A 13,679-nucleotide genomic window follows, 5' to 3' on the forward strand; every position below is an offset into this window, starting at 1 on the left:
TAAACTGAACAAGCATTAAACAAAATTAAAGAAAAATTTTAAATAAGAATCATAGTCCAGGGAAAAGAAATAAAAACGTTGACGTTTGCTGATGACATTGTAATTCTGTCAGAGACAGCAAAGGACTTGGAACAGCAGTTGGAAGGAATGGACAGCGTCTTGAAAGAAGGATATAAGATGAACAACAAGAAACGCAAAGCAAGGATATTGGAATGTAGTCGAATTAAATTAGGTCATGCTACGAGAATTAGATTAGGAAACGACACACTTAAAGTAGTAGATGAGTATTGCTATTTGGGCAGCGAAATGTGATGGCCGAAGTAGAGAGGATATAAAATGTAGACTGGCAATGGCAAGAAAAACATTTCTGAAGAAGAGAAATTTGTTTACATGGAATATAGTTTTAGGCATTAGGAAGTCACTTCTGAAAGTATCTGTCTGGAGTGCAGCCATGTATGAAAGTGAAACATGAACGATAAACAGTTTAGACAAAAAGAGGATGGAAGCTTTTGAAATGTGATGCTGCAAAATCATGGTGAAGATTAGATGGGCAGATCACGTAACTATCGAAGAGGTACAGAACAGAATTGGGGAGACATGAAATTTGTGGCACAACTTGACCAAAAGAAGGGATCGGTTGAGAGAACAAGTTATGGGACATCAAGCAATCACCAGTTTAGTATTGGAGGGATGTGTGGTGAGTAAAAATCGTAGAGGGTCACTAAGACATGGATCCATATTGAGAAGGACGTAGGTTGCAGTAGTTATTCGGAAATGAAGAGGCTCGCAGAGGATAAAGTAGCATGGAAAGTTGCAGCAAACCAGTTTTGGATTGAAGACCACAACAAGGAATCCGTTAAGTGGCGAACTTCTCCTCAAAGTTTAATAAATGCCGAACTATTACTTCTTGGTGTAAAACTTTTCAATCCCGTTAGTCTATGTACACCAATTGCTTGAAGAATATATGAAATAAGGCTACAACTTCCATTTACACACATATAGCGAGACTAAAGTTCGGATATGGTCAAAGTGAAATCTGCATTAGTATCCTCATGATCGGAAAAGATCTAGAGGACGACGAAATGGGACATAGATTGATGACTTCAAGAAACATGGAGGACAAACTTGGATGCGCAAACGCCTCGCATGTAACTGAAGAGTTCCAAGTAACTTATCGCTCTCCATTTTATCTCCACTACCTTCAGAATTTTGAAGAGTCTATTCCAGTCAACATTATCAAAAGCTTTCTCTATGTGTACAATTTCTGTAAACGCATGTTTGCCTTTTTTCCACCTATCTCCTATGACAACGCATGGAATCAGCATTGCCTCGCGTGTTCCTAAATTTCTCCGGAACTAAAAATGATCTTCCTCAAGGTCGCCTCTACCATTTCTTCCACGCTTCTGTAAGTAATTCGTGTCATTTTACAACAATGACTTATTAAAATGACGGTTCTATAGTGGACCTGTCTGCAACTGCCTTCCTTGGAAATAATTTTCACGAAAAGTGGATACCATATTAGTCTTTGAGGATACCTTCATCCAACCTGACTCGTTTTACCTGAATTTACCTCTTCTGTAGATAATTTTGGAGTTTCACGGTGTATGTGACAAATCACTAGATACACCTGATGGATACAGAACCGTTCCCCTCGCAGCCGTCCCGTCACAGAGCCGAATGAGGGTCAAACAGAAGTAACTAGTTCTTTGGTGCAGGAACGGCAGACAAATATACCAAATCTTAATTACTGATTTGTGCATAGTTAACGAATGTGTTGCCAAAGATCATATGAATTTTAATATACAAACCCTGCGATCATTTGCGAAATAATATTGAGTTTCAGGTGAAGAAACGCACGTTTCCCCTTTCAGTGAAGTGTCAGTTTGCCTTAACTAGTTCTGAAAATTGTTCCTGGTTTCCAGTCATGGCAACGTGTGAAAGAGACCATAGTTTTATCCACAGCGCCGTCCTTCTAAGTTGCGTTGGTTCAAATGGCTCTGAGCACTATGGGACTTAACAGCTGAGGTCATCAGTCCCCTAGAACTTAGAACTACTTAAACCTAACTAACCTAAGGACATCACACACATCCATGCCCGAGGCAGGATTCGAACCTGCGACCGTAGCAGCAGCGCGGTTCCGGACTGAAGCGCCTAGAACCTCTCGGCCACACCGGCCGGCCCTAAGTTGTGTATTTACCTTGTTTCTGTCTTCTTCTCCTTGAATTGTTATTTTAAAGGTGGCATAGAACCGAGAGTATGGGTATTTATTATCACGCATCGCCAGTTGTACTAACTGGTCAGACATCTCCTTAACCAATAAATTAGTATCTTTGCATCTCTCAAAATACAGAAGGCATAACGGTTATTAGATTAATATGCTACCTTCCCTTTTTCTTTTTTATAGCAGCCCTGATAGAGACCTAGAGTCCAACATAATCACAATAGTATCTCCTGACACTTTATCTCCTTATTTGGAGAGCCTCCAATAATAACTGCAGCAATGCAGCGTAATGTGTGCTGATATGAAAGTTTCTGGCAGATTAAAATTGTGAGCTGGATTAGGAGTCGAACCTAGGGCCTTTCCCTTTCGCACGCAAGTGATCTACTACGTATGATGCATCCATGTAAGCACTACCGGTAGCTTTGTCAAATTTTGAGCCATTAGGATACAATAACACATTGTTGCGCACCTGCTCGCAGGCCCATGCCCACTGTCCGAGCATAACTATCAAGACATATCTATTACTGAACATTGGTATTGCATGTATCCACTGTTCACCTTATGACAGCTTGAATTCCACTGTGTACACTTCCAATGATATGTCTGAACGTCTGTGGAGGGATGGTAGCCCATTCTTCTTCAAGAGGCTAAACCAAAGAAAGGTAATGACGCTGGACGCTGTGTTCTGGAGCGCAGCAGACGTTCTCATTCATTACAAAAATGTTCCACTGGATTCAGGTCCGGACTCTGAGTAGGTCAGTCCATATCAGGAATGGTATTGTCCACAAATCGCCATTGTCCGACATATGCTGCTGTACTAATGGTGCATTGTCACGCTGCATAAAAAAATTTGCGTCTCCAAATTGTTCCTCTACTGTATGTTGTACACAATGTTATAAAATGTGTTCCTATCCTTCAACTTTTAGCGTTTTGTTACCCGGAGTACAGGGCCACGCCTAACTTCGAAAAACACCCTCACACCATAACATCCCCTTCCTCTGTAGTTCACACATGATGGCAGGTAAAGTTCTGCAGGAATTCGCCAAACACGAACCCTTTCGTCAGATTGTCTCGAGACATAACGTGATCCGTCACTACCAATCATTCATTTACAGTCACACACTGTCGGGCGCCGTTGCTGTTCAACCTGCTCGATCGTTGTACCCCATTATTTTAAACTCACTACAGACAGTCATTGTGCTAGCTGATCTGCTGGTAGCACTTTGGTACTTACAGGTGATTCCTTCCGTTGATTTTGTGCAATTTTACAACCATCCCCCACACCGATCGAAGGTTCCTGTCCATGGGTAGGCCTGTATGAGTTCCCTTGGTCTTGGTTTGCCTGTGGTTTTTCCTGCGCGTTTCCACTTCGCAATCAAGGCAGACGACTTGCGAAGCTTTAGAAAGGTTGAAATGTCCCTGATGGATCTGTTACTCAGATGAAATACAATCATTAGTCCACATCTGAAACACTCAGCACTCCTGACCGACTCACTCTACTGCTACTGCTTTTCTGTTGATAGAATACTCTCCGCCTCCTGTTATGCTGGCAGGTCCATCCATATTAGAGGGGAGTGTCCTGATCTTTTGATGAAATAATGTATAGCACTTCGACAGTCAGAGCAGATCGTACCTAAGGAGAAGTCATCGTATATGCAGGTGAATCATAGGTAACAGTGAAAAGTAACACAAGTGAAAGCATACAACAGAAACATACTGTGGTATCATGTATCGATACCACGCTAGAGCGTCAGAGTTGACAACGGAATTGCAAGTTTGCATCAGACGCATACAGTGGTCGTGCAGGATCTGGCTGACCCAATGGTGCGTGCCTGTTAAGCCACAACTCCTCCTGCTGTGGACTTTGCGCAATTTCTGCCACTGTAATATACACACATCAAAAATTTTTCCATCACCTCGGTTCGGAGAGTTGGACCTGTACAGAAAATTGGAATAGAGATCAACATAAACATCAATTCTGCCCTTTTTAATGTTCATGAAAACCACACATTGCATGTTGTGCCACCATACAGCGAGACCTTCAGAGGACGTGGTCCAGATTTCTGTACACACTGTTACCTTAAATACCCAGTAGCACGTCCTCTGGCATTGATGCATGCCTGTATTCTTTGTGGCATACTATCAACAAGTTCATCAAGCCACTATTGGTCCAGATTGCCCCACTCCTGAATGGCAATTCGGCGTAGATCCCTCAGCGTGGTTGGTGAGTCACGTCATCCATAAACAGCCCTTTTCGATCTATCCCAGGCATTTTCGACAAGGTTCCTGTCTGGAGAACATGCTGGCCAGTCTAGTCGAGCGACGTCGTTATCCTGAAGGAAGAGCATAATGGGGGCGTGAATTGTCGTCCATGAAGACGAATGCTTCGCCAATATGCTGCCGATATGGTTGCACTATCGGTCGGAGGATGGCACTCACGTATCGTACAGCCGTTACGGCGCCTTTCATGACCACCAGCGGCGTACGTCGGCCTCATATAATTCCACCCCAAAACAGCAGGGAACCTCCAACTTACTGCACTCGCTAGACAGTATGTCTAAGGCGTTCAGCCCGACCGGGTTGCCTCCAAACAGGTCTCCGACGATTGTCTGGTTGAAGGCATATGCGACACTCATCGCTGAGGAGAAAGTGATGCCAATCCTGAGCGGTCCATTCGGCATGTTGTTGGGCCCATCTGTACCGTGCTGCATGGTGTCGTGGTTGCGAAGATGGACCTCGCCATGGACGTCCGGAGTGAAGTTGTGCATCATGAAGTCTATAGCGCACAGTTTGAGTCGTAACACGACGTCCTGTGGCTGCACAAAAAGCATTATTCAACATGGTGGCGTTGCTGTCAGGGGTCCTCCGAGCCATAATTCATAGGTAGCGGTCATTCACTTGGGCGGCCTGAGTTAGGCATGTCATCCACAGTTCCTGTCTCTCTGTATCTCCCCCATGTCTGAAGAACATCGCTTTGGTTCACTCCGAGATGCGTGGACACTTCCCTTGTTGAGAGCCCTTCCTGGCACAAAGCAACAATGCGGATGTGATGAAACCGCTGTATTGACCGTCTAGGCATGGTTGAACTACAGACAACACGAGCCGTGTACCTCCTTCCTAGTGGAATGGCTGGAACTGATCGGCTGTCGGACCCCCTCCGCCTAATAGGCGCTGCTCATGCATGGTTGTTTACATCTTTGGGCGGGTTTAGTGATATCTCCGTACATTCAAAGGGCCTGTGTCTGTGATACAATATCCACAGTCAATGTCTATCTTTAGGCGTTCTGGGAACCGGTGTGATGCAATACCTTTTTTGATATGTGGAGGATGGCGGCGGCAACCAAACAGCCCCACTCGCACTTGGAGCTTCTTCCTACGTGACACTGCGCAATTGACGCCTAATCGCGGCTCTGATTTTACTGTTCGTGCTTTAGTGCTGAGAGCCTCATCCTTGTTGCTATTGTATGAGCTGGACTCTGTTTCTGGATGCATTATTTGTAATGGTTCTTCGCATGCATGCAGAAATACAAGTTAAGTAAATCTTCCGTTTACCGTGTTAATCTGTTCGCTATCATTTCTGTTCCCGTCCAGCTTTCCTGCGAGAAAGTTGCTGCATCACTCTGTACCCCATCTCTTCTTACTGCTGTATACGAAATCGTACACTAGATGTATGATAGCAGAAGCAAAAACGTTTCAGTATATGTGGGCCCATTAATAAGCTGTTTGTGAGACAATTACGAACGTGCAAGTTGCAGGCCATCACTCATTACCTTATAAAACAATGTCATAATTACTATAAATGTACAGAGGCGAGAAAAAGTCATGGGTTACCTTCTAACATCGTGTCGGACCTCCTTTTGCAGCAACTCGACGTGGTATGGGCTCAACAAGTCGTTGCAAGTTCCCTGCATAAATACTGAGCGTTGCTGCTTCTATAGCCGTCCATAATTGCGACAGTGTTGCCAGTGTAGGATTTTGTGCACGAACTAATCTCTTGATTATGTCGCATGAATACTCGATGGGATTCACGCCGGGTGATCTGCTTGGCCAGATGACTCGCTGAAACTATCCGGTATGTTCTTCAAATCAATTGCGAACAACTGTGGTCCAGTAACGTAGCACATTGCCGTCCATAAAAAATCCATCATTGTTGCCTGCAAATAGCCTCCAAGTAGTCCAACATAGCCACTTACAGTCAATGATCGGCTAAGATGGACCACAGGACTCAGTCCATTCCATGTAAACACAGCCCACACCATTATAGAGCCACTATCAGCTTTCACAGTCCCATGTTGACAACCTGGATCGATGGCTTCCTGTGGTTTGCACCACACTCGATCCCTACCATCAGCTCTTACCAGATGCAAATGAGACTCATCTGACCACATTACTTTTTTCCAGTCGTCCAGGTCCAGTCGTTATGGTCATGAGCCCGGGAGTGGCATGTCGTGCTGTTAGCAAAGGCACTCGCATCGGTTGTCTGCTGCTACAGGCCATTAACGCCAAATTTCGCCGCACTGTCCTAACGGATACGTTCGCCGTACGTCCCACATTGGCGGATATTTCACGCATTACTGATTGTCTGTTGTTGTTGTTGTGGTCTTCAGTCCTGAGACTGGTTTGATGCAGCTCTCCATGCTACTCTATCCTGTGCAAGCTTCTTCATCTCCCAGTACCTACTGCAACCTACATCCTTCTGAATCTGTTTAGCGTATTCATCTCTTGGTCTCCCTCTATGATTTTTACCCTCCACGCTGCCCTCCAATACTAAATTGGTGATCCCTCGATGCCTCAGAACATGTCCTACCAACCGACCCCTTCTTCTAGTTAAGTTGCGTCACAAACTTCTCTTCTCCACAATCCTATTCAATACCTCCTCATTAGTTATATGATCTACCCATCTAATCTTCAGCATTTTTCTGTAGCACCACATTTCGAAAGCTTCTATTCTCTTCTTGACCAAACTAGTTATCGTCCATACACTTCCATACATGGCTACGCTTCATACAAATACTTTCAGAAACGACTTCCTGACAATTAAATCAATACTCGATGTTAACAAATTCTCTTCTTCAGAAACGCTTTCCTTGCCATTGCCAATCTACATTTTATATCCTCTCTACTTCGACCATCATCAGTTATTTTGCTCCCCAAATAGCAAAACTCCTTTACTACTTTAAGTGTCTCATTTCCTAATCTAATTCTCTCAGCATCACCCGACTTAATTCGACTACATTCCATTATCCTAGTTTTGCTTTTGTTGATGTTCATCTTATACCCTCCTTTCATGAAACTGTCCATTCCGTTCAACTGCTCTTCCAAGTCCGTTGCTATCTGTCTGTTAGCACTGACAATTCTACGCAAATGCCGCTCATATCGGTCTTTAAGTGAGAGCCATCGGCCACTGTATTGTCCATGGTGAGTGGTAACGTCTGAAATTTGGTATTCTCGGCCACTCTTGACACTGTGGATTTCGGAATATTGTTTTCCCCAACGATTTACGAAATGGAATGTCCCATGCGTCTAGCTCCAACTAACATTCTGTGTTGAAAGTCTGTTAATTCCTCTCACGCGGCCATAAGATTTCGAAATTTGTGGTAAGGTCTTATGGGACCAAACTGCTGAGATCATCGGTCCCTAGGCTTACGTACTACTTAATCTAACTTACGCTAAGGACAACACACACAGCCACGCCCGAGGATGAGAACTAGTTGTAACACTGAGAGAAGGATATCGTTGTGAAGTGAAGTAAAGTTGCATTGAGAGGATTACGAGAATGGTAGTGAAATCCTCGAGCCAAATAGTAATCCACGTCACGCGAAAAGACAATGCCATTTTGTGATCACAATGTACAAAATTTTCGCCAACTCAAAATAATTACCGCGCGGGATTAGCCGAGCGGTCTGGGCACTGCAGTCATGGACTGTGCGGCTGGTACCGGCGGAGGTTCGAGTCCTCCCTCGGGTATGGGTGTGTGTGTTTGTCCTTAGGATAATTTAGGTTCAGTAGTGTGTAAGCTTAGGGACTGATGACCTTAGCAGTTAAGTCCCATAAGATTTCACACACATTTAACATTTTTTGGTCGGTCAATATAGGGACGGTTAATATTATTTATGAATGACGATTATAAATAATTCAGAGGTCAGCATGACGATTAATACCTTAACAAATGACAGGTAACGAGTAGGAATTCATACCCTGTCTATTCTCAATTCCGTAATGCAAGCGGGAAAGGTAAGTTTCTGCATAGTAGCACATTCAGACCTCGCGAAAATTAGAGCTCATTCAAAAGTTAAAGTACTGAAGTGGCCATTCACCGCCCAGAATCTGTCAGCGACACGACTGAATCACACCTTACCACAGATAGGTTTGCCTTCCACCAGATCTCAAAGTGAAGTGCCCAAAACCAAAATATAAAAATCTTGCAGTGGGTGTTCACCGTTCAAAATCAATCACCTACACGACCGAATATTGCACTATTCCACAAGAAGGTCTGCCTTCCTCGAGAACCGGTGCAAAAATGTCCAGAATCGCTCCCCTGAGTGCACCATTCAAAAAGTACCTCTCTTCACTTGACTCCAGCCGTTTTCCGCCACTGTAACTCTTATTGGCAGAAGGCCATTCACGCCAAAATTACATCATTCTTGTGTACTACAGACATGATTTTGACTGAACTTGACAACTTTCCGCACTTACCAATACATTAAAACAATATTTAAATAAAGAAATGTTGTAAACCTTGTCACACTTAGATCATTCACAATAATTATAAATAAAAGTTTCTTCATAAGTAAATACGCCAGAATTTTTGCAGTGTGTTCACGTTTAGTGATTACAAAATGATGTTAAGTACTGTTTATAGTATTATTTATGTCTCATTAATAGACACATCTTTTGACACTCTTTTCAATAGCGATATCAGCTAATAAATGCGATTGACCGCGTTTAAATTATACTGGTTATTTTATCAACTGCAATCATATTTTAATTAAAAAAATGTGTGTGAAATCTTATGGGACTTAACTGCTAAGGTCATCAGTCCCTAAGCTTACACACTAATTAACCTAAATTATCCTAAGGACAAACACACACACCCATGCCCGAGGGAGGATTCGAACCTCCGCCGGGACCAGCCGCACAGTCCATGACCGCAGCGCCTCAGACCGCTCGGCTAATCCCGCGAGGCATATTTTAATAAAGTTATTGGCAAAGTAGTAACCTTTTCCTTACTGACTCCACGCGTTTGACAAGATATGAGGCCTACACGATATTAGGCAGTTCGAGCGACGCGGTCTATTGTCCGACGAATTTGTAGCAGTTCTGAAGCGAACGCCGTAAGTGTTTCCTTCAGTTTAGAAATAGTGCTTGGGCATTGTCCTGCAAAGTGATGGTCAAGTCCTGCAGAAAGCGTCATCACTTCTGTCTCTATGCTGTTCATTTTTGGAACACAACCTACGACCAGCTTGATCGTCGGTAAAGCAGATGCCAGACTGAGATTCATTGGAAGAATCCTAAGGAAATGCAATCCGAAAACAAAGGAAGTAGGTTACAGTACGCTTCTTCGCCCACTGCTTGAATACTGCTCAGCAGTGTGCGATCCGTACCAGATAGGGTTGATAGAAGTGATAGAGAAGATCCAACGGAGACCAGCGCGCTTCGTTACAGCAGCATTTAGTAATCGCGAAAGCGTTACGGAGATGATAGATAAACTCCAGTGGAAGACTCTGCAGGAGAGACGCTCAGTAGCTCGGTACGGGCTTTTGTTGAAGTTTCGAGAACATACCTTCACCGAGGAGTCAAGCAGTATATTGCTCCCTCCTACGTATATCTCGCGAAGAGACCATGAGGATAAAATCAGAGAGATTAGAGCCCACACAGAGGCATACCGACAATCCTTCTTTCCACGTACAATACGAGACTGAAACAGAAGGGAGCTATTATTAACGTCAATGTGAGCCAATGAACTGTGACAGAGAGTAATGCACCGCAATTTTTTCTCTGCCGAAAACAACGCTAAGAATGGGAAATGTTACTTTCAGAATGTTTTATTTGAAGTCTCCTGAGTGAGCGCGCTAAGTTTCAGTAACATCCGACAGTTAGCGTAGCTGCACGATAGTTTCAAAATGGCTTCTGTAGGTGATGTAGATTACAAGCGACGTGCCATCATTAAATTTCTCACTGCAGAGAATGAAACTATGGGGAATGCTCACAAACGCTTCTGCAAAGTCTATGCAGCATTTGCTGTCGATCTAAGTATAGTTAGTCGCTGGGCACGGAGGGTGAGGTCACCAGAAGGTGGTTCAGTGGAGCTCCACGATTTGCAGCGGTCACACCTGACAGCCCTGACCTAGCAGGTACAGCTGCCCATGCAGCTTCAACACGATGCCACAGTTCATTAAGAGAAGTGATTGGTGTATTGTGACGAGCCAGTTGCTCGGCCACCACTGAACAGACGTTTTCAGTTAGTGAGACATCTGGAGAATGTGGTGGCCAAGGCAGCAGTCGAACATTTTCAGTACCCAGAAAGGCCCGTACAGGACCTGCCACATGCTTTCGTGCATTATCCTGCTGAAATGTTGGGTTTCGCAGGGATCGAATGAAGGGTAGAGCCACGGGTCGTAACACATCTGAAATGTAACGTCCACTGTTCAAAGTGCCGTCAATGCGAACAAGAGGTGACCGACACGTGTAACCAATGGCACCCCATACCATCACGCCGGGTGATACGTCAGTATGGCGATGACAAATACACGCTTCCAATGTGCGTTCACCGCGATGTCGCCAAACACGGATGCGACCATCATGATGCTGTAAACATAACCTGGATTCATCCGAAAAAATGACGTTTTGCCATTCGTGCACCCACATTCGTCGTTGAGTACACCATCGCAGGCGCTCCTGTCTGTGATGCAACGTCAAGGGTAATGGCAGCCATGGCCTCCGAGTTGCTAGTCCATGCTGCTGCAAACGTCGTCGAACTGTTCGTGCAGATGGTTGTTGTCTTGCAAACGTCCCCATCTATTGACTCAGGGATCGAGACGTGGCTGCACGATTCGCTACAGCCATGCGGGTAAAATGCCCATCATCTCGACTGCTAGTGATACGAGGCCGTTGGGATCCAGCACGGCGTTCCGTATTACCCTCCTGAGCCCACCGATTCTATATTCTGCTAACAGTCATTGGATCTCGACCAACGCGAGCAGCAATGTCGCGATACGATAAACCGCAATCACGATAGGCTACAGTCCGACCTTTATCAAAGTCGGAACCGTGATGGTACGCATTTTTCCTCCTTACACGAGGCATCACAACAACGTTTCACCAGGCAACGCCGGTCAACTGCTGTTTGAGTATGAGAAATCGGTTGGAACCTTTCCTCGTGTCAGCACATTGTAGGTGTCGCCACCGGCGCGAACCTTGTGTGAATGCTCTGGAAAGCTAATCATTTGCATATCACAGCATCTTGTTCCTGTCTGTAGGACGTCATCTTCGCGGTGTAGCAATTTTAATGGCCAGTTGTGTATAATTCTCATTATGTTCAGTAAAAAATTGTTGAAGAATATATATATATATATATATATATATATATATGTGTGTGTGTGTAATTCTTAGTACATAAATAATGACAAAAATGTTTTACATTTGACTGTAAGGAAATGATTACCTCTGTAGACACCATACAATAAAATATAAATATTCCAGCGAGGCATCGCGTGCATGTCCAGTTCATTCCTTTATAGCCATTGGACTGCTGACTGGCCTTTAATGAGTGGGCCAACAGCGAGCCTAGATGTACTGGCCTGTGGTGAAGTGTCCCCTCCCTCCTATGGGATGTTGGGTTCAAATGGCTCTGAGCACTATGCGACTTAACTTCTGAGGTCATCAGTCGCCTAGAACTTAGAACTAATTAAACCTAACTAACCAAAGGACATCACACACATCCATGCCCGAGGCAGGATTCGAACCTGCGACCGTAGCGGTCACGCGGTTCCAGACTGAAGCGCCTTTAACCGCACGGCCACACCGGCCGGCGGGATGTTGGGGGTCCGGGCGTTGAGTCCTGGAGCTGTCTGTCTAGCCCGCCGACTTCCTGGAATACACGGGCAGCACCACGACTCGGCACCAGGACCCCATCAACACTACCGCCTCACTACCGACCTCCACCCCCACCACTGGCTGCGATATTTCTTCCGGAGGCATGCGATCGGTCCACCCATCCGGCACTCGGCACGCGATGCTGTGCTCCAGCGGCTTTAAAGGAACGACTTAGATATGAACCCGACAGTTTGGCTGAAGATAATGAGTAGCAAGCGCGCCGAAACGTTGCGACAACACGGCGCCATGACTCGACTAATAACCAAAGAAGATCTCAACTCAGCTGCAACCATATACGACCTGGAAATAGGTTTCTATCAAAGCAGTCAGTACGGTCTCTGTAGAAAGAGTGTACACCAGGGAAAGCATCAGTCAACGAGACTGCAGATGGCGTTGTGCTGTTGGCTGACCTTGCGAAGCGTTGAGGACGAGCGCGGCCGAGTAGAAGAGCTTGCCGACCAGCCCCAGCAGCAGCGGGCCCTTGCGGCCGTGGCGGTCGCTCCAGGCGCCCAGCAGCGTTGCCATCAGGATGGGCGGCGCGTGCGACACGATCTGGTTCCACTGGAAGAACGTCGACACCACCACCTGCACACAATCATGGCGCGAAAGCGTCAGGTCAGGACTTCCACTGTGATGAGAGGGCTTGAACTGCTCTCAGTTGCGAGCAAGACTGGGCGCCCAACGCAAAGTGATATTTTCACATGTGCACACCTGTGCAGATATCTGGTTACTCCTCCAGTGACATGGCATGCGAAACCTTTAGGATCAGAATTATACAGAAGATAGAGGCTCCTAAGATAAGTACACTGAGATAAGAACCTAAAGGTAGGGAATAAATATTGGGTGATCAAAAATTCAGTATAAATTTGAAAACTGAATAAATCACGGAATAATGTAGATAGAGAGGTACAAATTGACACACATGCTTGGACTGACATGGGGTTTTATTAGAACCAAAAAAATACAAAAGTTCAAAAAATGTCCGACAGATGGCGCTTCATCTGATCAGAATAGTAATAATTACCATGACAAAGGAAGACAAAGCAAAGATGATTTTCTTTACAGGAAATGCTCAATATGTCCACCATCATTCCTCAACAATAGCTGCAGTCGAAGAATAATGTTGTGAACAGCACTGTAAAGCAAGTCCGGAGTTACGGTGAGGCATTGGCGTCGGATGTTGTCTTTCAGTATACCTAGAGATGTCGGTCTATCACGATACACTTGCGACTTCAGGTAACCCCAAAGCCAATAATCGCACGGACTGAGGTCTGGGGACCTGGGAGGCCAAGCATGACGAAAGTGGCGGCTGAGCACACGATCATCACCAGACGACGCACGCAAGAGATCTTTCACGCGTCTA

At 45.1% G+C, this 13,679-nt stretch overlaps 1 protein-coding gene across 1 annotated transcript in view; it reads right to left on the minus strand.

Moving 5' to 3' along the window:
- Positions 1-13,679, minus strand: part of LOC126174983 (proton-coupled folate transporter) — a 263,537-nt gene that overhangs the window by 121,099 nt on the left and 128,759 nt on the right. The window contains exon 3 of the mRNA XM_049921459.1: positions 12,727-12,901. Within this exon, the coding sequence (XP_049777416.1) occupies positions 12,727-12,901 (175 nt within the window). The remainder of the gene's footprint in view (positions 1-12,726; positions 12,902-13,679) is intronic.

The sequence above is a fragment of the Schistocerca cancellata genome, chromosome 3, assembly GCF_023864275.1.
Source record: "Schistocerca cancellata isolate TAMUIC-IGC-003103 chromosome 3, iqSchCanc2.1, whole genome shotgun sequence".
NCBI classification, from domain to species: domain Eukaryota; kingdom Metazoa; phylum Arthropoda; class Insecta; order Orthoptera; family Acrididae; genus Schistocerca; species Schistocerca cancellata.